The 22,610-nt window shown below is 41.0% G+C and overlaps 2 protein-coding genes across 4 annotated transcripts in view; both read right to left on the minus strand.

Moving 5' to 3' along the window:
- Nucleotides 1-4,255, minus strand: part of LOC121314262 (rho GTPase-activating protein 39-like) — a 102,018-nt gene extending 97,763 nt beyond the window's left edge. For all 3 annotated transcript variants that reach the window (XM_041247320.1, XM_041247321.1, XM_041247319.1), the window contains exon 1: nucleotides 4,126-4,255. In XM_041247320.1, coding sequence (XP_041103254.1) covers nucleotides 4,126-4,136 — 11 coding nt within the window. In that variant the 5' untranslated portion in view covers nucleotides 4,137-4,255. The remainder of the gene's footprint in view (nucleotides 1-4,125) is intronic.
- An 11,073-nt stretch (nucleotides 4,256-15,328) lies between these two features.
- Nucleotides 15,329-22,143, minus strand: LOC121314267. The gene is made up of 3 exons (XM_041247330.1): nucleotides 21,970-22,143; nucleotides 18,541-18,725; nucleotides 15,329-17,606 (listed from the first exon to the last, which is right to left on the minus strand). Exons 1-3 carry the CDS (start codon nucleotides 22,139-22,141, stop codon nucleotides 17,109-17,111), a joined length of 855 nt encoding a protein of 284 aa, XP_041103264.1. The 5' UTR covers nucleotides 22,142-22,143; the 3' UTR covers nucleotides 15,329-17,108.
- Nucleotides 22,144-22,610: the final 467 nt, after the last annotated feature.

Genomic DNA, 22,610 nt, shown 5'->3' on the forward strand with positions numbered 1-22,610 from the left:
ACAAATGCACCACTTCAGAGTTTGCAGTTAAACGTGTGTTTATGTCATTGTGTGTTTTATAAATCCCAATCAGAACCCTCAGCACCCTTTTTACGGTCGTAAAACATGCGCAATCCTTTTAAAATCTTTACCCGAGTGTTTTAAAAGCCGATTCAAAGCAAATTTTCCTCTCATCCAGGACGCTGATATTTTCACTGCCGTACTGCCATACTGAGCCCGCAAACTAACAGGGAAAATATGTTGCAAACCTGCCAAATGCAACTGATTTCTCACGCAAATGTGACCTTTCTTTAAACCTAACTCTGGGATATGTATTTCTTTGTCCAGTTTAATTAGAGATAGCATATTGTCCAAGACTACAATTACACAATTCACTACAGAGAGGGCACATTTCTAAGGAAACTATGGAAAGTGGAAAAAAAAAAAAAAAAGATTTCACCTCAAAAGGATAAAAGAAAATAATCAGTGTGTTCGGTAATTAACATATTTTCATTCCATTTAATTAATACCGGACAACTTCAAATTTCTAAGACGTAATTAGACGAAAAATACGAGTTTCGGCACACCCCTACCAACGACTGTGAACACGCCCCAGATCTACATCCACAGTGAGGTATTAAACCAGGCCTGCTGGAGGAAGGACCTCCCTGGAATCACCTCATCAACGGTAATGAATTGAATCAAATTCAATCAAAGGTTTCCTAATGACAAAAGAATACACCAGCTGGACTCCATCGAACAACAGAGAAAAGCACATTTCAGCTCAGATCAGTCTATCAGAAAACAATTACAGACTTAATGGTTTTTAGATAGGCTGATTTCTTACAGACCATTTCTCAAATGGTTTGTGGGTTGAAGAGACCAAGATAAAAGAAGGTTAATTAAATCGCGTGGTATAATAATAATAATAATAATAATAATAATAATAATAATAATTCAGAATCTGAAAGTTTACAAACATTTTATCCGTAACTGTCAAACACTTAATAGTGCTGAATTTAGACAATCTTACTAAAAGAAAGACAACTAGAACTCAACTAGAAGTCTTTCAATGTCTTCCAAATCAGTCGTACATTAAAAAAAAAAACTACTAGTCGAAATGTTTCTCATTAAATTTAGTTTTTATAAAAAATATTTGTATAAAATGAAGACTTTACCAGATTGCCACCTGAAACATTAATATAAGGCTAGATCGGTGCAAACGCAAGGCAGTGATCAAATGTTCACCATGCAGAGTGTGACAGGCGGACATACAGAGGGACAGACGCGTGCAACGCTTAAGGGTCCCCACATTTACATGAGGATCCTAAAAAAATATTTTTAGCAGGATAACTAAATCACTAAAGCTTTGCCCAGTTATAGGACCATTGTCTTGACCTGCAGCCAGCCTGCCTGGTTTTATTTTATTACAATACAGAAGACAATGAACTTGTTGAAATGGTACCAGGATTGTAATTTTATAGATTCATTGTCCTCCTACCCGGGTCCGGACCCAGGTCCTGGCTAACCGGATCACAATCCTGCATAGTGTGAAACCACATACCTGGGTCCCAGTTACCACCTCAGGATGTGGGTTGACACGCTTTGACCCAGGCTGAGCGAGACAAAATGCTTGAAGGCCAATGAAAAAACAAATAGCCACGCCTGTGTGAAGTTTTCACTTCTGCAAGGAACATTTCTGTTCTGTTTACCATATTTTTCTTGATTGAGACACAGCATGAGTCAGATTGCAGCAGGGATGTAGAAACATTTGCTCTAATTAAAAAGGTGGCCGACGGTTCAATCCGGAGAAGCTTGGATGAAATCGTCAGTAACAAGCTGCTTCCAGGGCATTGATACACACGTTGTGTACTTGTGTCTGTCATCCAGGTCAACCCTGCTTTATTTATCAAAAGCAGGTCCTGCCCCGGTAGGTTCTGACCCAAGTAGATCATGCCAGTGTTAAAGGGGCTTAGGAGACACTTAAAATCCTCTGCCTGGTTAATGATTACATAATTGAATTGAATTACTCAATGGCTGTTCATGTTTTCCATCAATAATGTTAAAGGGTTAAAATATTGGGTGGAACGTGTTATATCTTCTTATACTATTACATTAACAGTTACTATGTATTGTATTAGTGCAAAAATATAAAATACAACAATTTATTTATAAGCCCAAGAATTGGCATATAGTTATTTTACTACTAGATAGCACCACACTCAGTAACACAGATTCTTGAGAAAAAACTAAGACTGGGTAGCAACAATAGACTTCTCTATGCTGGCTAGTCAGGGATAGACAACGCCATTGCTGGGAAAACCTTACAAACTAAAATGTATCTTCAACGACAAAATACTGTGATCCAGACTTCTGCTATTAGCATTAAACACCTTGCAGTATTAACATACAAAGAGGCGTTTGAAGTTGTAGTACGGGTCTAACAACACACACCTTGAGAAATTCTACTATGCGCCCCGGCTATTTATTCTGCACTTTGGTCAAGCTGTATATTATTAATACATAAATACAGTGTCCATTCTGCAATAATATGAATAAAATGACACGCAGACACCACTGTATTGTAATGCACTGCCAGAACAAGGCCAACACGAACGAGTTCGGAATTGAGACGCCTACGGGCGCCGCACAATTCTCTAAATTTAAAACTGGAGGATCTGGGTGGACAGCAGGAGGAAGCTGAAAACAGGCTTTCGTTTTTATTAGCATCAATCACTGTCCGCTTTTTTGGAAACACTATTACAAAAAATATATATACACCCATATCGGTTTCATTATAGCAGTGCATAGTAGCTAAGTACACATACGGTATACTGAAATAGCTACGCCACCAGCGCAACACAACATCACGAAATGAGAAGAGGGCGGCGGTGAGATTGTGTAAACTGCTCTATTACCGTATTTACATTTTAAAATAATGAAACAAATAAATAGGTCCCCAATTGTTCATATAGTTCAAACAAAGCCATTCATCCGCCTTTTTTTCTTTTTAAGCAGCATACAGGGTGACAGGTGCAATACGCAACAACCTGGCTCAGCGCAAATTAAAATGCGATGCATGTACTGTAACTGTATTAGCATAGTAACAGCAGCATATCACCAGCTGAACTGGGAAGCTGCAGCCAGTGCCGCCGTTCGGAATTTTGCAGCTGTGAGCGTGCCAGATGCTTGCTCCCCCTGAGCACGCGCTCCGCAGAATCCCCCCCCTCCCAAAAAATGAACTAAAAGCAAAGGAGAAAGCATGTGAATAACACGCACACCTTGCACCTCGACAGGTGCCACATATAAAAACAAACAAAAATAAATCAACTTTTTTGTGTGTGTGTGTGTGTGTGTGTGTGTGTGTGTGTGTGTGTGTGTGTGTGTATATATACTATATATATATATATATCTGTATATATCATATATATATGATAAATAGATCTAGATATATATATATATAGATATATATTATATATATTATATTTATTTTATAATTTATTTTATTAGAAAGCAACAATCAGAATGGAATAAATAGAATTATAATAATTCTACCGGGGGTATTAAAATCGCTGCATACCGTTTTACTACTAAGAAAACGGTGTTTTAAATGGTTAAATATTCTGACAAATCATCAAAATTGTGCAAGTAATACGGTAAACCTTGGAAAGCGAGCGAGCGAGTGCGCGCACCACCTCTGCTTCTCGTCCCACATTTGTTGCTGCCCCGCCGTGCACGCGCCTTACTATTTGAACATTAGAACATTACGCCGGCGAAACCTGCTCGAGCCACCACCACTGGGATGACTAATAAGACAACCAAGCAGAGCCGCCTCTGAAAACACGCAGCACTAGGACTGGCAAAAATGTAAGGCTATCTATATTTATATCTATTTTTTTTTTTTTTTAAAAAACGAACCGTTCATTAAAAAAAAAAAAAAAAAAAAAAAAAAAAAAACATACCTTAAACTGAATGAAAAGATACGACCCCCAACCACCCGCTCAGTGCATATGAATGAATAAAACAGAAACCTTCACCACAGTCGCCGAGGTGGGGATGATGCTTATAAAGACGGAGGGCACATACTTACAAGGATCCAAACACAAATTGGATCTGGGAATAAAAAAGTCAAAGCAATTGCCCTACCTCTCTGCCATTTTTCCTGCGTTTCCCTGTTAAATGTCGTTATTAATAATCCTTGGAATGTTAGCCATGGTTTCAAACGCTCTGCTGCAGCAGTCAGTCGCTTCTCTCTAAATTCATCAAACACTCTCTCGCTTTCCCCGCGTCTCCGTCACCCAACCGCCAGGGGCGAGCACGCACTGCCAAAGACCGGCCGTTTCTATAGAGGCACGCAGACGCTAGTGCGATCCACGTTAAAGTGTGCTTTTTAACCCATAAAACCAATGATGTTCTTGGATATTGTGCCTAATAATCAACGTATTTTTTGTTGACTATAAAATTAACAAGATTGAATCATTTGGTTTTATAAACTCTTTTGTTTGTTTTGCAATAGAAATGGCATCACTTTTTTAACAGATGTGTTGTTTTAAAACAAACAGGCAATGGAAAGAAGCTTTAAATTAAAAAATCACTTCTTTATTTGCCATACGGTTAACCAAAAACCATTGCTGTGGTATACCATTAAACAGTGCTTTCTTTAAATACTACTTAAAATAAACCAAACCTGTTTCGTAGGTGACATCTCATTAACTAGTCAAACCCTCCTTTTATACTGTGCTTGCCACATAATTGCCACATCCCCACGTTCCTTAAAGAAATATGCCCAAGCCCTAACTCAACAGAACTGCAATCCACAGAACAGAGCCTGCAATCCCCAAAACACCTAATTAACTAATTAACTGAAAAATACTTTCATAAATACTGTAGCGACCCGGTCACCGTTCTATTTCTGCTGGGCTGGTATGTTGTCCCATTTGTTTGTCTCGTCTGTCTTGTGCTGAGTACATGTTACGTGTATTGTTGGTGGCAGGGCTCTCCCAGGCAGGGCAGAGGAGCTGGAAGAGCGTGGTGCACCCCAGGCAGGACAGCAGGGCCGGAGGGAGTATGGACTTGGGGCTGAATGACAGGGCTCGTCCAGCCATCGGGAGATAGTGAAGAGGTACCACACCACTATCCCTAGCAGATGGCATGGGGAACCCCACTTCCCTCTCTATCTCTGGTCCCGTGGCTAGACTCCTCTACTAATCCCATTCCTGCAGCTCACTCTGCACCTCCCGACTTTCTCTCAAACTCCTCCCGACTCTCCCCACCTCTCTTGTGCTGCCGGTACTTATACCTCCCCTGCTGCTCCCACCTACTCTACTGAATAAACAACCGGATTTAATCCTGCTCCTTTCCCTGTTCTGAGTGACATGGTGGCACCTTGAACAATACACATAACATGTTCACAGCACAAGACAGACAAGACAAACAAAGGGGACAACATACCAGTCCAGCAGACACAGAACGGTGCCCGGGTTGCTACAATACCAATGCAATAGAACAAAGCATAATACAATAGGAATTAGTGTACAACTGCATAAGTACAACACAAAATTAGATGATCCAAATGCAGTCCAAATTAAGGGCTGCAGCAGGTGTTGTATTAAAGACAGTCTTGCAAAAAGCAGTTTTCTGCAGTCCTATAACATTCTAGCTTTTGAAAAGTCAGCACATAATGTTAAACCCTAGCAGTTACTTCCACAGACCCTGATTAGCACACCTCTTGGACTATCTAATGTTATCCTAGGTAAAGTGGTCCAGGATTAATCCTAATCCAGGTCTGTGAAGCCAGCTGTAAGGCTGGGTTCAAATCAAGTTACTAGACTTGAGTCTCACCAAGCTTTAAAACAAAGTGCCCAGTTATAAAATAGAGTGACACAAAAATGGGCTCGAACTGTATGTCCATCCACTAAGACTTAAGGGTCTAAGGGGTCTGTATAAAGCTTTGCAGTATGAATGGTCTAATTAATTTGGATTCAGGAATGTCCTGTGGTACTATAGCTCATAAGTCTGATTTTATACTGTTTATGTAACTGTGTTTCCTAAAACTGGTTTGAGTGTCTGCTGTTAGACCTGTGTAGACAATGGAAGTGCAACAATATATGCCGAGCATCAAAAGAAACTTATCACTATTACAACACATTTACTTTTTGAAAAAAAAAAAGGTATATAAATGATAGACGTTGACGACATTTTTTGGACACTGGATACGGAGTGATTTCAGCTGTTGAATAAAAGCAATTAGGAAAATCATAGAAAAAAAAAACAATATGCCACATCTGCCAAGAGAGCAGCGCCTTCATGTAGTCAGCATGTTGGAGGCTGGACTAGGGCAGCGTACAGTGGCTTGCCATCTTGGGTGCTCACAGCCAGCAATTTCAAACCTGGTGAGACGGTATAACCAGACACACTCTGTCAATGACAGGCCACGAACTGGGAGACCAAGAGTCACAACACCTGCCCAAGATCAACAGAGAATTTTGCAGCATCTTTATGCTGTCAGTTTTTAATCAGCACAATAAAAAGTCACTGCACCTTCTCTAAAACAGAGTTTGTCATTTTTTGATCACATTAGTGAATTTTATCCAAAAATAAGTGATAAGTGTTTCTTTTGATGCTCAGTATATTTTTGTTAGTTACGCCTTTTTTTCATTGTTTAGTATGAAGTTGAAGAAGTCTGGTTTAGTTTCAATCCTGTTAGTTGAAGTTACAATTTTAATACTAGTTAGAAAAGCCAGACATATTTTCTTTTAGTCCAAGTACAAAACATTATGGATATGCAAAAACAAATCTGTTTCTCCTGTCATTAACCAACCAACTGCTTCCACTATAAAATGACCCAGAAGACATCTCTGAGGTGAAATGACCCAGGAAGTGCAAGTGTAACCAATATCATGAAAATAAGACATAGAAACTGAGTACTTTCTTTCAAAACTGCACCATTGAGTCGTATGTAACTAACTGAAGTGCAAACCAGGTAAGATTTAGGGAATTATTTTGTTAGCAACACTCACTGTAATACAATCCTACTGCAGAAAGCAAATCCCTGGGATAATATTGTTCCTACTCTTGTCATGCTGTCACTAAGACTGCAAATCCCATTAACTGGAGGAGAAACACACCCCAGCTTATGCCGACTCAAACACCAAGATCTAAAATGTTCAGGTGAACAGTTATAACCAGTAATCTAAGTGGTTGTAGCTAATAAAATAATTTCATAAATCTTTACCAGCAGTGCACTTTAATTCACTATGTAGGTCACATCTGAAAGAAACATGTATTTCCATTTTAAAACATGACAGATGACATCTTACGGGCTGCAAAACATGTCAGTCATTAGGGGAAGCAGCTGGTTGGTTAATGACCAAAAAGAAGGCCTGTGAACCTTTGGTTGGTAGTCCACAGGTATAGAGGTGAGACAGTGATTATAAACAACAGTCCAACAACAGTTCAATGACCAAAAAGAAGCTTTATTGTTGATTTTAAACAACACGACTGGCAATACACAATGATGTGTACAGCCAGTCAAAACCATGGGGTTCAGTCCCGAAATAATAATACAAAAACACACACTTTAAAACACCTACACGATCACAGGTCCAACAGTGCGTGCTCCAGGTGCAAGGGGTGTTTTGAACAATGAGCGGTGAGCAACAGTGCAGTGCAGTCCGGGTTTGATGCTGGCTGAATAGCGACAGCTCCCAGATATTTAGCCATCTACAGACAAACACAGACAGTTAGCAAAACAAACAAAACTCTTAACATTCACTCTCTTTATTAATTACGTCAGTTCTCTCAATGGGTCCTTTCCGTAACCATAGTGAAGGAACAGATCACTGGGGTCGATTCCCCTAAATACCCTCCATCACGCCCTCTTTCGGTGGAGCGGCCAATCACGTCTCTTCCAATCCGTGACTGACACATCGCCTACTGCATTCAGGCCCTGTATCATGGCCCCGCCCCCTTCCTGGATAGCCGGCTTCCGACTAACCCTGGAATAAACTGCCAAACCATCGATTACGGGGCAATCTGCTCCAGTATACCATGTCCTCGCAGGTCAGGTGGGAGATTGTTGATTAGGACTAATTCACTCTCTGTCACAAAGCCCTGAATGGGTGGGTACAATTTAACCCTCCAGAGGTGATCCAGAAAGTGCAAGACTGTTTGAAAGCACAGCTTACAAGTAGAAATTACCATCCAAATTTATCAGGAGAAACTTTTTTATGGGTATGTAGCGGGGGGGAGATCTGTGCTGACTCTGCTGGCATGTTCACAGTGCTGCAGGAAGAGGGCAGCAGTCGTCCAACAACCGCCTGTGAGTCATGGCAATGACATGGGGAGGTGGGAAAGTGGGTGTGTGGACTTTCCCCCTCTCTGAATGGCTGGGAGGCGAGTCTTGGGGAGATTGTTAGCCCTATAAGTTAATGCTCTGCTGTTTCCTCAGGTCTGCCCTTTTAGACGCACCGAGAGTGTGGAAGGACCGGTCCAGAACCGAGACCCAGTCGGGAGAGAACGAAACAATGTTTCAGAGCGAGTCAGTGAGGGCGGGGAACCCTTGGGCAGACCCTGGAATATTGTAGCTGAGCAGGCTAGTTAGCCGGCAGCGTAGGTCGGTGATCCGGGTCGCACGGGTAGCAGCAACCGGGATATTGCTGCCAAGTGCAGCACCTTTTCTTTGTAGTTTTGTTACTGTTTTATTTTCCTTGTTTCTTTGTGCCTTTGATTTTTGCATTATTGTTTTGAAGCACCAGCGAGTGCACCTGGACTGTTTACCATTGCTTTGTATTCCCGTTGTTCTGTTTACCATAGTTGGTAAGCAGACCACGGACCAACAGCGCGCTCTGCAGGCTAAAGAAACCCAACGCACCCCTAAAATAAAACTGGGCACTTGTGTGGTGTTGTCAAGTTCACCTGTCTGTCTCCTGAGTCAGTGAATTACCCACCACCCTTCCACAGGGTAGTTCACACTCAAGTTAGGGGATTATATAATGTGTAAGAGATTTGATAGAGACAACCCAAGTCAGAATTGAGAGCAAGGCTCTGTGCACCTTTGTCATTGTGTTGTTGTGATCAGAGATAAAGGTGCAGCAGGGCTGAGTGGATGTAATCTTGTTTGGAGAACTGTTGGATAAACAGAAAAGCTTAATATCCTGCTGATCCCATTTTACAAAAATACCTCTCTCTCTCTCTCTCTCTCTCTCTCCCACTTCTCCATTTCTTCTCAATTTCCTTCTCTCATTTCCCTCTTTCTCCACTTCCTCCCTTGCTCACCTATTTTCATTCTTTTCCCCTTATTCCCCCACCCCTCCCCCATGGCTTTTCCTTCTCTCTACTGTCTTCCCCACTGTCTCCCCCTCTCTTCTTCCCAGTCTCTTCTCCCCTGCCTCATGTCTCTCTTATTCCCCTCCTTATTTTTCCCTCTCTCTGTCTACCTACCTATGCCCCCACCCCCTCTGCCCTCTCCCTGACTGCCAGAGCAGCTGGTAATTACAGTCCTAAATAGACAGAGCAGTGGAGCAAATCCTCTTTGAGCAGATACAAATGGGCTATCCAAGATTAATTCTGAGCCCAGCAAACAAATATCACTACATGCAGTCTGATTCAGGGGGAAAGCAGACATACAGGCAGGGTAGTCCGATCAAGGTGAGACACAGGACTTTGCCTCTTGTCTTCCTGTATTGAACTGTCACTATACTTTTTAAAAGTATTACATCATCGAGTTTTGCTGCACCCTTTACATTATCTCAGCCCATTGAATGGAAAGGCAAGAGCTAGTCATGAACCGCAAACGAAACCATTTCATTCAACTAAAGAGCAACCTCTGTAGTCGAGAGGTAAGAACAGGTCTTAGGCTGATATCAGTATTATCCATTACAACTTGACCTAGCTATGTTGGGTGTTTGGTTTTTTTTTTTTTTTAACAATTATTTTGATTAATTTTCCAATTTTCTACCAATTTGGGAATGTCTGATTATTATTCAACCTGGCTTACTGCTGAACCCCCTGAAAAAACCATGCAGTTCTGAATTGCAAACAAACAAGCCTGCAGGTGCCTGGCCAGACACAGGGGTTGCTGGTGTGTGATGAGCCAAGGCCTCCCCAGCTGACCTAACCCCTGCTCTGCTTGGTGGCACTTGGTCAATTTTGTGGTGCCCCCGGGGAACTCCTGTACAGGATCGGCAGTGGCATAGCTTGGATTTGAACCAGCAATCTCCAAGCTATAGGGTGCACCCTGCACTCCAAGCAGAGTGCCTTTACTGGGTGCACCACTCCGGAGCTCCCCTCCTAGTCATCTTATTGATGCTTAATCACTGGAATCATTTAAGACCTAATTTGGCAAAGTTGTGAGAAATCAGCTACTAGGAACCAGATGAGCTTAGATCAGCTGAATGGCCTCCTCTTGCTTGTACATTTTCTTATGTTCTTTCTTTAATACAGACTGGAGGTCACACTGCAGCCCAGCACTCTAACCACTGAGCAACTGAAGCCCAACACTAACCAAGGAGCAACTCAAACCCACTGCCTTCCACACTGCAGCCCAACACTAACCATTGAGCAACTCAAACCCACTGCCTTCCACACTAGAGACCAGCATTTTCACTAACTACCTTGCTTCTCTAACACAATTAAGATGGGTGACAGGCTTTGTTTCCTATTAATGAGCAACAACAGAAGGTCTGAATAATTCTGAATGAGCTGTTTGACATAAATCAGCACTGCTAGCTACCTCCAGAGCGAGAAGCATTCAATTCACTCAGCTGTGTGCAAGCAGAGAATGGACAAGGGGTGATAAGATGGGATGCCCACATGTGACACACAAATATGAAATATTTACTACGGAAGATGTTTTACCTTTAATAAAACTACCATTCGGGTATATTTGAAGAAATGAGCTTGTCTATTGCCACATTCCTTCTTTTTTCGAATCCTATACCGGCCCACTAGTACAGGTCATTTTTTAAGATCATTAAAGTTCCGTGAGTATTAAGAGGCGATATCAAGGCCATGTGTCCTTTGAAACAGGGGTCTCAAACTTCTTTTTTGGGGGGGGGGACGCCATCTAACAACTGAGTAGGACCCCTCAACTGAAAACTGAGGAAAAAAGAAAAAGATAAACTAGACTGCAGTGAAGTGCAAAAGTGAGTGTATAATACTGTCCCTGTGACAGTCAAAAAACACTGCACCTACAAGGAAGTCAAAGAAAAAAAAGAAAAAAGTTCAACTAGACTGTATTTTCAACCCCAACAGTCAAAAGGCATATTTTTATTCATTAAATATGTATGGGAAGTTTCCAGAATCCCCATGAACCGACCTGAATCGATAACAGCACACCACTCAACCTGCCTTCACAGCCTAGAAAAACACTTCTTGATCTTTTGAAGAGTGTGAGCAGGATCGCATTAAATATTTAGTCCCTGAAGTTAAGCTGAGAAAGAGATGGAATGGGTGAGGACGGCTACGATATTAACAACCTTGCTGTTCAAAGTAACAATGCTATGATGACTTTCTCAAAGAGGTGCAGTGTAGTAAAAGCATAATAAAGTGTGGTAAAGCACAAACATGCAGATTCCAGTGAAGAACAGAAAGTATATTAAAGGTAGAACAGGGTGCACACGATCTAATAATTCTAGTTACGTTTCATGCATATCATTTGGTTTCCAGTGCTTATATTACTTGTTTTTTCTTACATCCTTGAAACTTGAAACTGTGGGTGTGTTAGTGTGAGTGTGTCTGTCAGTGCGAGTATGTCTGTCAGCGTGCATCTGTGCCTGTCAGTGTAAGTGCGGGCTGTGTGTGTGTGTGTGCGCGCACGCGCATGTGAGTGTGTTGGTCTGTGTATCAACACCTCCCACTCTGGTAGCTCTGCAGGTACTGTGTGATGTAATCCAATTACTGCAGGTTGCTACACTGTGTGTGTGAGGTTTCTCTGAGCTGACAATGGACAGGGCCTACTTCCAGCTTCCAGCCAGGGCCATTAGGAACTGCAGGTGTTTCTGCTAGTGCCTTCTTCAGTGTACTGGTCAGGACATTTGTGTTCTTTGTTTGGTTTCTTGTAGTTCTGCCTTGGACTTCTGATTGTGTTTTAAAAAAATAAATAAATAAACACAGTGAACTGTAATAAAGAAAAGATTATTAATATATACTTAACTGATACAGAATATGTATGTGGTGTTATTGTAAATATGACATTCATTGCATAACTACCCTCTGGCTGTCTCCACTTCATTTCTTACTGGGTGTCCTCTGGTCCTGGTTTCTGTGCTGCACTTTAAGTATTGGTCAGGGTTAACCTTGTAAACTCCTTTTAAGATTTTAAAGATCTTAAAGACTTTGATCAAGTCCCCTGTAATTCTTCTTTGCTATAGGATATATGGAGTCAGTCAAACTATCTTTTTAGCTTGTTCCTAGAAAACCAGGGATTAAAGAAGAGAGCAGATGAAATTATTAGTTGAAAAAAGATTCTCTGTGTGACTGTCAGCTTTCCAATGAGAATGTGTTAATTAAGCCAAACACACTTCACGCTCACACTGACTGGCACTAATTACTGGCTGTCACCTCCAATCACAGCTCTGCCTTCACACACCTGGCAGTGTGCACCTGCTCCCTGCTCCTCCACCAAATGGCATGACATCATCCCCTGGACAGACCTCACCCACCGTTCCTTTGACACCCCCTTCTTCAGAGACACCACAAAAACGTTTTTTTTTTTTCTGCAGCTTCAGCCTTTACAAGACCCCACAGTAAAACCATCACTATTTATACCTTGGGTATACATCCACTTCACATAGTAAAGATCACTAAATATTGTATATTGCGTTTAAGAAGGGATTAGTGTGAAAGTAGTGTCCCCTTTCCTCTGTCCCAAGTCTATCTCCACTAAATTGTATACAATGAGAGGCAGCTCACAGAACAACCAGCAGGAGGCGCTCACGGCAAGCTGAAACCAAGCCAGTCCACACAGCAGGGGACAGATAGAATTTGAATGATATTTAACAGGTGCTGCTAGTATAGGACACAGAGTTTACTTATTAATTAGTAATTGCCGTGTTCTAGGCCACAATACAGATCCTTTATAAAAGGTTTATTTTTCTGTGTTCGGAGGAATGGCTTGGATTATCTGAACAGATTGCTGAAATGCCATATAAACCTGGAAATGTCTCATTGGAAGACAAGTACTGGAGGTACAGTGAATAAACAGGAGCCTGTAGACATTGTTGCAAGACTGCTAAGAACAGTTTGTGTTTTGTTTTATTTTTTACTTTTGGAAAAGACCTGCCTCCAGTTTATTTACTTATTTATCAGTTTTTTTTTGGTTTGTTTGCCATTCTTTTTGGACCCGTTGTTGTTGCAGAGCCGCTATTAAAACAATACTTTCTTTGAAACTCTGTTGACCGTGTCCTCCGTGTGCAACTAATGCGTCACTATATATATATATATATATATATATATATATATATATATATATATATATATATATATATATATATATATATATATATATATAAATGTTTTATTTAGCTGAGAACAAAAGAATTGAGCGGGACTTGATCGAAGTATTTGAAAGTCTCAAAAGGATCTGACCAAAGTTTTATATATAATTATAGAGTGTACGGGGGAAAGCAGGCAGTATCGGCGCTATGCTTTAGTGCGATAGTTCCCGGGTTCGCGCCTACCCTCCGCCTGTTTTGTGGATTGCTTCACCCTGTGTGATGCGCCTGCCTGCGGGAACCGAGAGTACATATATATGTGTGTGTGTGTGTGTGTGTGTGTGTGTGTGTGTGTGTTTAAGAGTTTAAACATCTCCTGTTGATCCATTTCCACTTTAAAAATTTGTCATGGCATCAGAACAAGTGCGTGACAACCAGGGCTGGAGAGCTACGTTTTTGCTGGATAATCATGCCCTGCAGAGTTCGATCACTCCTTACCTTGCTCAGCTCTCGACTCCTCATGTCCCTGTGTGCCAGCACACTAGAGGATACAAAAAGACTGAACTAACTTGGTCCAGCATGGTCTTTAGACGAAAGTAATGGTATTGTACTAACTCCTGAAACAAATGTAAATAATCTCAAAATGTATTGACATTTACGGAACTGAATTATTCCAAATATTAAATAAAATGATTTGAAGTTAAAATGTTTGCCAAAAGTAGGTTCACTCTTATTCAAATTATAGCCTAGGCACATATATAAGTATGTCATGATGCTCATATCCCTATTTGCAATGGTAACGAATGGTAGTTAAATGCTATATTGTGGATTTATATTAAAATGAGTGTAAAACTAGATGGGGTGCTGTTCATACCTTTTTCATTGATCGTACGACAGCCAATTGTTGTCTACTGTGTCCTCTTAGAAACTAAATCACAAGAGTATTATTGTGCAGAAGCTCATTAAATATAATGATGTAATCCTTCATTCAGTGGCTTTCCATTGTTTTTAACAAGCTGTTCTCCTTATAAAGAGGTCTCCTGCCTTTATCTATAGCTGCTTTCATGAGGTGGCGCCACTATGAGAGACTTTCGTATGCTCGGTGAGTAGTCTGCCTAAATAATATTAACCCGTTATTGCTGCTTGCGATTATTTACACCTTTTAATATACGCTACATCTAAAGTGTTTTGTTTTACTCTCGATTATTGTGAAGCGTTGTGATGGGTTCCTTCTTGACTTTTTTTATGATTTTACTGCGTATGCGTAGGGACTTGGAATTACTTGTGATGAAAGATGTTATAGAAGAGGAATATTGTTACTATTTATTATTATTATTTTTTATTATTATTATGCCAGCACAATAGCTACGGTACTGGTACCAAACTACCTGAACAGCTTGCCAACAACTATCAGCAGACTAGGTCTAAGTCATTTCAGATCTGCGCCTATTGTTTTCACCTTGTCTGAACTGTACAGGGATGGGAATAAGACTCCTCTATTAGATAGCAGTTTCACCTATTCCAGGTTTTACTTTAAGCTTGATTAGTGTATAGGTAACAAAACCAGGAACAGATTGAACTGCTACCCAACTGTTTTTTCAAGGCGCTGTAAGAAAGAAATTGCTTTTAGTCATTTAAAATATTTTACCAGCAAAACCATTGTTTACAATGGGTGGCGCTAAAGTGCACTCTCTGGATGAAATGGTCTAGAACAGGGGTCTCCAATCCTGGTCCTGGAGGGCTGGTGTCCCTCCTGGTTTTTATTCCAACTGTACCCTAAATTACTGAAATGGACCATTTAAAATAATTTAGAGTACTGTTGGAATGAAAACAAGGAGGGACAGCGGCTCTCCAGGACCAGGATTGGAGACCCTTGCTCTATACCAGTGTTTCTCAACCCTGGTCCTGGGGGCCCCCTGTTGTCTGCTGGTTTTCATTCCAACCGAGCTCTCAATTACTTAACTAGACGCTTCACTGAACTGATCAACACCAGACCTAGTATAACCAAGCTTTTGCTTTTAATTTTGGGGGTGGGGGTGGGGGTTTACATGTTCCAATTAGGCATTCAAACTCATCCTCGAAAAATCAATATTCAGCACAGTTTTAAACCCCAGTAGGGTTAAAGGACTACAAGCTTGCAGCTCAGACTACAGCAACTGGATGTACAGTCATGCCATCAAAGTTGTACCGACAAACCGCTCCCTTTTAGCATGACAATGCGCAGCAAGTCTAGATTAAAAAAAGTCTGTGTTCACACTGGGTCTGTTTAGAGGGTTTGGTCAACAATCGGTATGGTTCAGTACGGTTGGTTTGAAGTGTGAACTACAAAGTCTGCTTGGGGAAACGAACTGTACCGAGTCTATCTAAAGAGGTGGCCTTGGTCCGTTTGGCAAACGCACAAAGTCTGGTTCCCTTGCTAAATCTCAAATGTGAAAAATAGCTGGACTCTGTCCTTTTGCACTTAGGAAACTAACTATACAAGGTAACCTTCACCAAATCAGAAGTAAACATTTTGTGCGCAGTTTAGTTAATACTCTGAGGAAACATGTTGAGCAAGAATCTAAATGTCTCGTGGGGAACTACATTTGGGTTACCAGATCATCCCTGTTTAGGGCGATAATTTGTTATTTCTGTCTGAAACAGTAAAATTTACTTGTCCCAGTTTTGCTATTGTATTCACATTTGTTTTAAAAGTACCAAACTGCATCGTGTGCTCAGCAAGTTAACCGCACACATATTAGGTTGTGTTAGCACAATTCCAAAACAAAACAAAAAATCTCATGGAATACTGATTTGATAATTCTCATTATGTGCATATCACAGGTTTAACTGGCAATAGTTACATACATTTTTTTCTAAATCTGGCTTTTTGTACATTTAACATGTTTTGATCAGATGGCGAAGAAAACACTGAGTTGTTATGATCTGCAATAAATGCACCCAATGTTTAATTTCTAAATCATGATTGTGTTATCATATACTGTTATTTTAACGGCCTCAGTAAACTATAACACACATCCCTGTAAATTTTCACTGTGGAAATGAGGTAACCCTAAACTACATGAACAGTGCGAGAAATTGAAGCTCCAGAAAATCAAAGCCGAACTGGTCAAAGCTCACAAAAATAATCAAATATATTCAGTCTTTTATCAAATGACGTAGCTTAATGCCTATAGTAGAACAATCGTGCAGTACTGTGTAACTGAATACTGCACTACAGGCACTCAAAACATTTATTAATCAAAATTAATTAAAAAGTGCTCCCCCAGTGCTTTCTTTCACAGCAACATGTAAGAATCTAAAAGAAGTTATTACAAAAAACAGAGCTCTAAATCAATAGCTGAGGGATATTGTAAACATCCGGTTCAAAGACCATATAAACAAACCGAGTGCACTTGCAAACTGCATTGTGAACACAAACGAACTCGGTCCTGAAAAAAGTTGGAAAAGGACCAAACAAATTAACTTTAGCTTCAGCTTCCATCTAAAAAAACTCGGTCCATTTGCTCGCAGATAAATGTGAACAGCAAAGCACATTGACACATTGTTCCAAACTAAACAGACCCAGTGTGAATGCAGCCAAAGGCTTCTCATAATAACCTGCTAAAGAGAATGCTCAGCGTCGCCTGCTCTTACACTTGAGGTAGGACGGTTCTTTCAGTGTTGCTTATTAAAAACCTTCACACAGGTGAAGTATCAATCTGTAGGGTCTTTATCCCTGCACAGGCGGGACAGATTCTTCTCCTTTTGGGACAACAGGCATTTTCGGGGGAGATCGGGGGCACTCTCCGTGTCAGAGGGACCCTCGGGGGACTCAAAGCTCGACACAAAGTGGGGCGGCTGGGAGTAGCCGAACTGCGCTTCAAAGAGGATGTTCTGGATCTGCAGCTTAGCGAACTGCTTGGCTCTCAAGTTGCTGACGAGCCGCAGCTCGTTGGCCACGTGCTTCCCAAAAATGTCATCCTCGTCATCGAAGTGCGGGGCCGGGAGAGGGGTGGTGGGCAGGGAGGCTGCCGTGTATGCCTGGACAGCCTCCTGGAGCAGCAGGCCCTCTCGAAACTTCTTGTGGGAGACCAGGTGATTGGGAGCTTTCCGTTTGCTGCTCATCACAGAGCTGGCCCCCAGGTCTGAGTCCTCTCTATAGGGCTTACTACCCTTGTCATCAACAGCATCCCCATTCTCTTCAGCCAGCTCCTGCAGAAACACAGTCAGGAGAGGAGGTCATAATGCAACAGTGGAACCTCAACGTGACAAACACAGAGGGAATGAAGTATGTTCATATTATATGTGTACTGTGTTCATAAAGTATTTAAATGCGACTAGAACTAGAAAATAGCTCAACAACTGTAGTGCATATTTCCACTGTACAACCGAGCCAGGCCGAGCCCTCACAGTGTGGTTAAGGAGAGCCTGGGTTGTTTTTCCACTGCAGAGCCGAGCAGTGCTACTGACGTCATATGCAACAACAGAAGTTATTAATTAACTCAGTTTGCCAATAGATGAGCAAACAAATGGTGTTAAAAAATGAACAGGCCAATGGGGCAGCTGTATCTTTTTTTTTTTTTAATTTAGTCATCTGCAATTATTATTTTTTATTATTTTCACCCCAATTTAGTCATGTCCAATTATTTATAGGCTAAGCTCACCGCTATCACCTCTGCGCTGACTCGGGATGGCTCTATTTAACCTTGTGTGCTACCAGATCAAATAAAACACCAACACTGCTTGAAAGGTATTCGGTGGCAAAAATGACCATGTTCACATTCGTATATAGAACAGAAAACGATGCATAATGCAAAGGAAAACAATGCATAATGAGGACTGAAATAAATAAACACACACTGTATTGTCTAGGAACAGGAACTTGAACAGGGAATCTGATAGGGTTTATTTTACCCACAACATATGTATCTTGATCTGTCTATCTATAAACACATTATGAAGGAATATTAGAATATGAAAAACCCTGTATTTTGGCTGGGATTTTACCTGCTTCCTCTGTAGAGTCACTTCTCCTTGAAGACACAGTCTCCACGTGGTTTAGGCAGTGGGGGTGACACCCTAACAGGAGGAAACGTTTACCTTAGAATAGCTATACAATGGCACCGATGTTGAAAGAGACACTTACAAAGATGGTGGCCTTCCTGGGCACGACCTGTGCGCTGAGGAAGAGGTTCATGTGATCAAAGAAGGGCCACTGTGATTGGTACACTTCCCTGCTGTCCCCCGCCATCAGCCTCGACTTCTTCACCTTGGCCAGCTCTTTACTGTAGTAGGTCCTCAGATTCATCAGCTTCTTATTTACTTCGTTCACTGGAAACAAGAAGGGCAGCAGCAATATTTCACTGCCGTATATTTCATGACCAAGGCCGTTCCCAATATTCAATGTTATTAAATTAATTTGAAAGCCAAGTCATCCACAGATATTAACCCTAACAGTGATCCATAAACTAAAGACATGTAACAAGCAAGCCGGTCACATCCCTCCCTCCTCCTAGCTGTGAATTCAAAATTAAAACCATCAGTTAGTGACATAATGATCAACAGCATGTACAGAACAGCACACACGAACTAACAAGGACACGCACAAATGCAAGTGTGACATACTGTCGGACGTATGAACATACGCATGCCTCCATATATCCCCAGAATCTGATACTCTTGACAACTTACACCAAAAAAGGTTAATACCAAGTTTCATGGCCACATTATAAGATGCAGTGCCTATAGAAAGTCTACACCCCTTTCAAAATGTTCACCTTTTGTTGCCTTATAGCCTGGAATTAAAATGCATTAAAATAGTTTTGTTTGTTTTTTTTAATTTATCTACACATCCTACCCCACAATTTCCAAGTGAAAAAAAAAAATCCTAGAAATTTGTAGAAAAACAATTAAAAATAAAAACTGAAATAGCTTGGCTGGATAAATGTCCACCCTCCTTGTAATAGCAATCCTAAATTAGCTCAGGTGTAACCAATCGCCTTCAAAATCACAAACCAAGTTAAGTGGCCTCCACCTGTGTTAAACTGTAGTGATTCACATGATTTCAGCAGTTCCTGAAGGTTCCCTCTGCTGGTAGTGCATTTCAAAGCAAAGACTCAATCATGAACACCAAGGTGCTTTCAAAAGAAGTCCAGGACAAACTTGTTGAAAGGAACAGATCAGGGGATGGGTATAAATAAAATATCAAAGGCCTTAAATATCCCTTAGAGCACTGTCAAGATGATTATTAAGAAGTGGAAGGTGTATGGCACCACCAAGAACCTGCCTAGACCAGGCCATCCCTCCAAACTGGATGACCGAGCAAGAAGGAGACTGATCACAGAGGCTACCAAGAGGCCAATGGCAAATTTGCAAGAGCTACAGGCTTTTATGGCCAAGACTGGTCAAAGTGTGCATGTGACAACAATATCCCAAGCACTTCACAAATCTGGCCTGTATGGTAGGTGGCAAGAAGGAAGCCATCACTCAAGAAAGTCCACCTTGAATCCTGTTTGAAGTATGAAAAAAAAAACACTCAGGAAATTCTGTAGCCATGTGGAAAAAAGTTTTGTGGTCTGACAAAACTAAAATGGCCTAAAATTTTTGGCCTAAATGCAAACCCAACAAAGCGCATCACCCAAAGAACACCATCCCTACTGTGAAGCATGGTGGTGGCAGCATCATGTTATGGGGATGTTTTTCATCGGCAGGGACTGGGGCATTTGTCAGGATAGAAGGGAAAATGAATGGAGCAAAGTACAGAGAAGTCCTTGAGGAAAACCTGCTGCTCTCTGCAAGAAAGCTGAAACTGGGACGGAAGTTCACCTTTCAGCATGACAACGACCCAAAGCACACACTCAGAACCCCGACCTAAATCCAATCAAAAATTTGTAGCATTTGAAGCATGACACTGATGACTGATGTCCAGCAATGCTCCCCAAGGAACTTGACAGAGCTTGAACAGTTTTGTAAAGAAGAATGTTCAAATATTGCCAAATCTAGGTATGCAAAGTTACTAGAGATCTATCTCAACAGACTCACAGCTGTAATTGCTGCCAAAGGTGCTTCCAGCAAGTATTAACTCAGGGGGGCAGAGATTTATCCAATTATGATCTTTCAGTTTTATATTTTTAACTTTTTTTTTTCCCCCGCTTAAGAGTGTGGAGTATGGTGTGTGGATAAGTTGAAAAAAATCCTCATTTAAATGCATGAAACTCTGAGGCACTGACACAACAAAATGTGAAAAAAGTTCAAGGGGTGTAGACTTTCTATAAGCAATGTATATGCAAAAATCCACTTCAAACTGAGCCCAAAACGTACAGTAAATGAACATGGGATATCATCTCTTTATATTCAAACCAAACCTCTCGAAACTTTGTAAACAGAATGAACACTTCCCAATACTGATCCAAAAAGTGGGCTTCTAGTTAACATAACAAGATAATCAAGCCCTACAAAAACCTAATGTGAATGGCCCTTAATGAAAAAAATGCTTAACGTGGCTTAATTGGTTTGAATTTAAGCACATTATGCGTTTTCCATATTAACAGCGCCAAGTGGGTTATTTGTAGGGCTTTATGTGATTATTAAGCCTTTACTTGTTGACACAGAGTCTGTGTCAGTTCATAAACACCTGTACTAATTGACACAGGTGTTATGTTGGTACAAACACCTGTACTAACTGACACAGGTGCTCTGTCAGTACATAAACGCTCGTTCCTGTGGACATACAGGCATGTCACTTTATAAACACCTGTACTAATTGATACATTTGTTGTGTCACTACATAAATACGTACCTTTCCCAGCTGACACAGTTGCTGTTCCAATAAAAATATTTAAACAGTGTAAAACAAGGGATATACAACATAGTAAAGGTGCTTCATTTTAAATACGCTGCTCTTATACTCATTACGGTAGACTTAACTGCACTGCCTGGTCAGCTTAATCCTTCCCAGGAAAGAAAAAAGAAAGCAGAAAACAAACTGGTAATAACGCTTACTTTATTTTATGTACATTTATAATCATGACAGAGTAAAAACAGAACTCACTGTTTCTACATTTCTGCCTGTGTGTTTTTCGCAAATCCCCGAATCTAACTTGCATGCGTTTTATTATCCACGTTAGAGAACCCCAGTTGTGGAACAGTAATCGGAAGTGTTACGTTTATCTGTAGTTTGTATGCATCTGTTTTTAATTTATGTATATTTATTCAAGTTAAGCGAAGTTCACAGCTGAACAGTTGCCTAAGGCAACATATTTCGCCTTGTGAACGTAGTAAACAACGCAGCACTACTAATACTAGCATATAGATAATTCTGTATCAGGGTTAGAAGGACTCACACTATACAGGCAGCACTGTGTATTCCAGTAGGCCTAAAATTGAAGTTATTATTGTTTATACCGATTACGCTGGAAATGAGCAGGCACCGGTACACACAGTCAGGACTCTCTTTATAAAACTGGCCAGGCTGAGGTAGCGATTCGGTGACAATCGTCGATCAGTAGGGTAAAGCGGAAATTTCCCGTTCGTTGACTGTTACTGATGGTGTGTCAGAGATGAATAAGATGCTCACCAGGGACGTTGAGTTTGACGGCCAGCCGCTCTAGGGCGGCTTGCCGCTGGTTCTTGTTGTGATAATCCTTGCATTTGACATTCCAGAGCACCTCCTCCTCTTCGTACAGCCCGATGAGCTCGTGGACTCGCTGTTTACTCCACGGAAATTCCACCTTCACGGACGCTGCCATTCTGTTTGTCATATGACTACGCCAGTCACATGACTGCCGCCCCGTAGCGGATTGGTTTACACAGGGCTGAGCTGGGGTCTTTTTTGTTTTTTAAACCAGCTGGTGTCGGGGTAAATTTACCATCTCACAAACACTCTTATGAGACCAAACTAAACATATCATTGTACAATAAATAATAATAATAATAATAATAATAATAATAATAATGTTTTGCATCGTAGCGGTGCATCCCCGGTTGTTTTTTGGGTGTATCCACGTTACCACGCAGAGCTCTGGGCCTAATAGGGCTGTGATTTGGGGAATTGTGCCTAGAGGGTGTTCGTTTTGAGTCTAAGATTTGCTCAGAATAAGAATCTAAAAATAAATGTTAGAAAAGCATATTGGTTTCTTGATAATTAAACGCTGCTTTGTGTATTTTATCGCGTACGTAATTTTTGAACCGCTACTAAAGTACAAGATTTTTGTTTGC

The sequence above is a fragment of the Polyodon spathula genome, chromosome 4, assembly GCF_017654505.1.
Source record: "Polyodon spathula isolate WHYD16114869_AA chromosome 4, ASM1765450v1, whole genome shotgun sequence".
Taxonomy (NCBI): Eukaryota; Metazoa; Chordata; class Actinopteri; order Acipenseriformes; family Polyodontidae; genus Polyodon; species Polyodon spathula.

Excerpts from the sequence above, each read along its gene's own strand:
- LOC121314267 (XM_041247330.1), bottom strand. The coding sequence starts at position 22,141 with ATGGCAGCGTCCGTGAAGGTGGAATTTCCGTGGAGTAAACAGCGAGTC. Across the intron at positions 18,726-21,969 it reads CGTCAAACTCAACGTCCCTG|TGAACGAAGTAAATAAGAAG; the intron begins GTGAGCATCTTA and ends TCTTGTTTCCAG. Across the intron at positions 17,607-18,540 it reads CCAGGAAGGCCACCATCTTT|GAGCTGGCTGAAGAGAATGG; the intron begins GTAAGTGTCTCT and ends GTGTTTCTGCAG.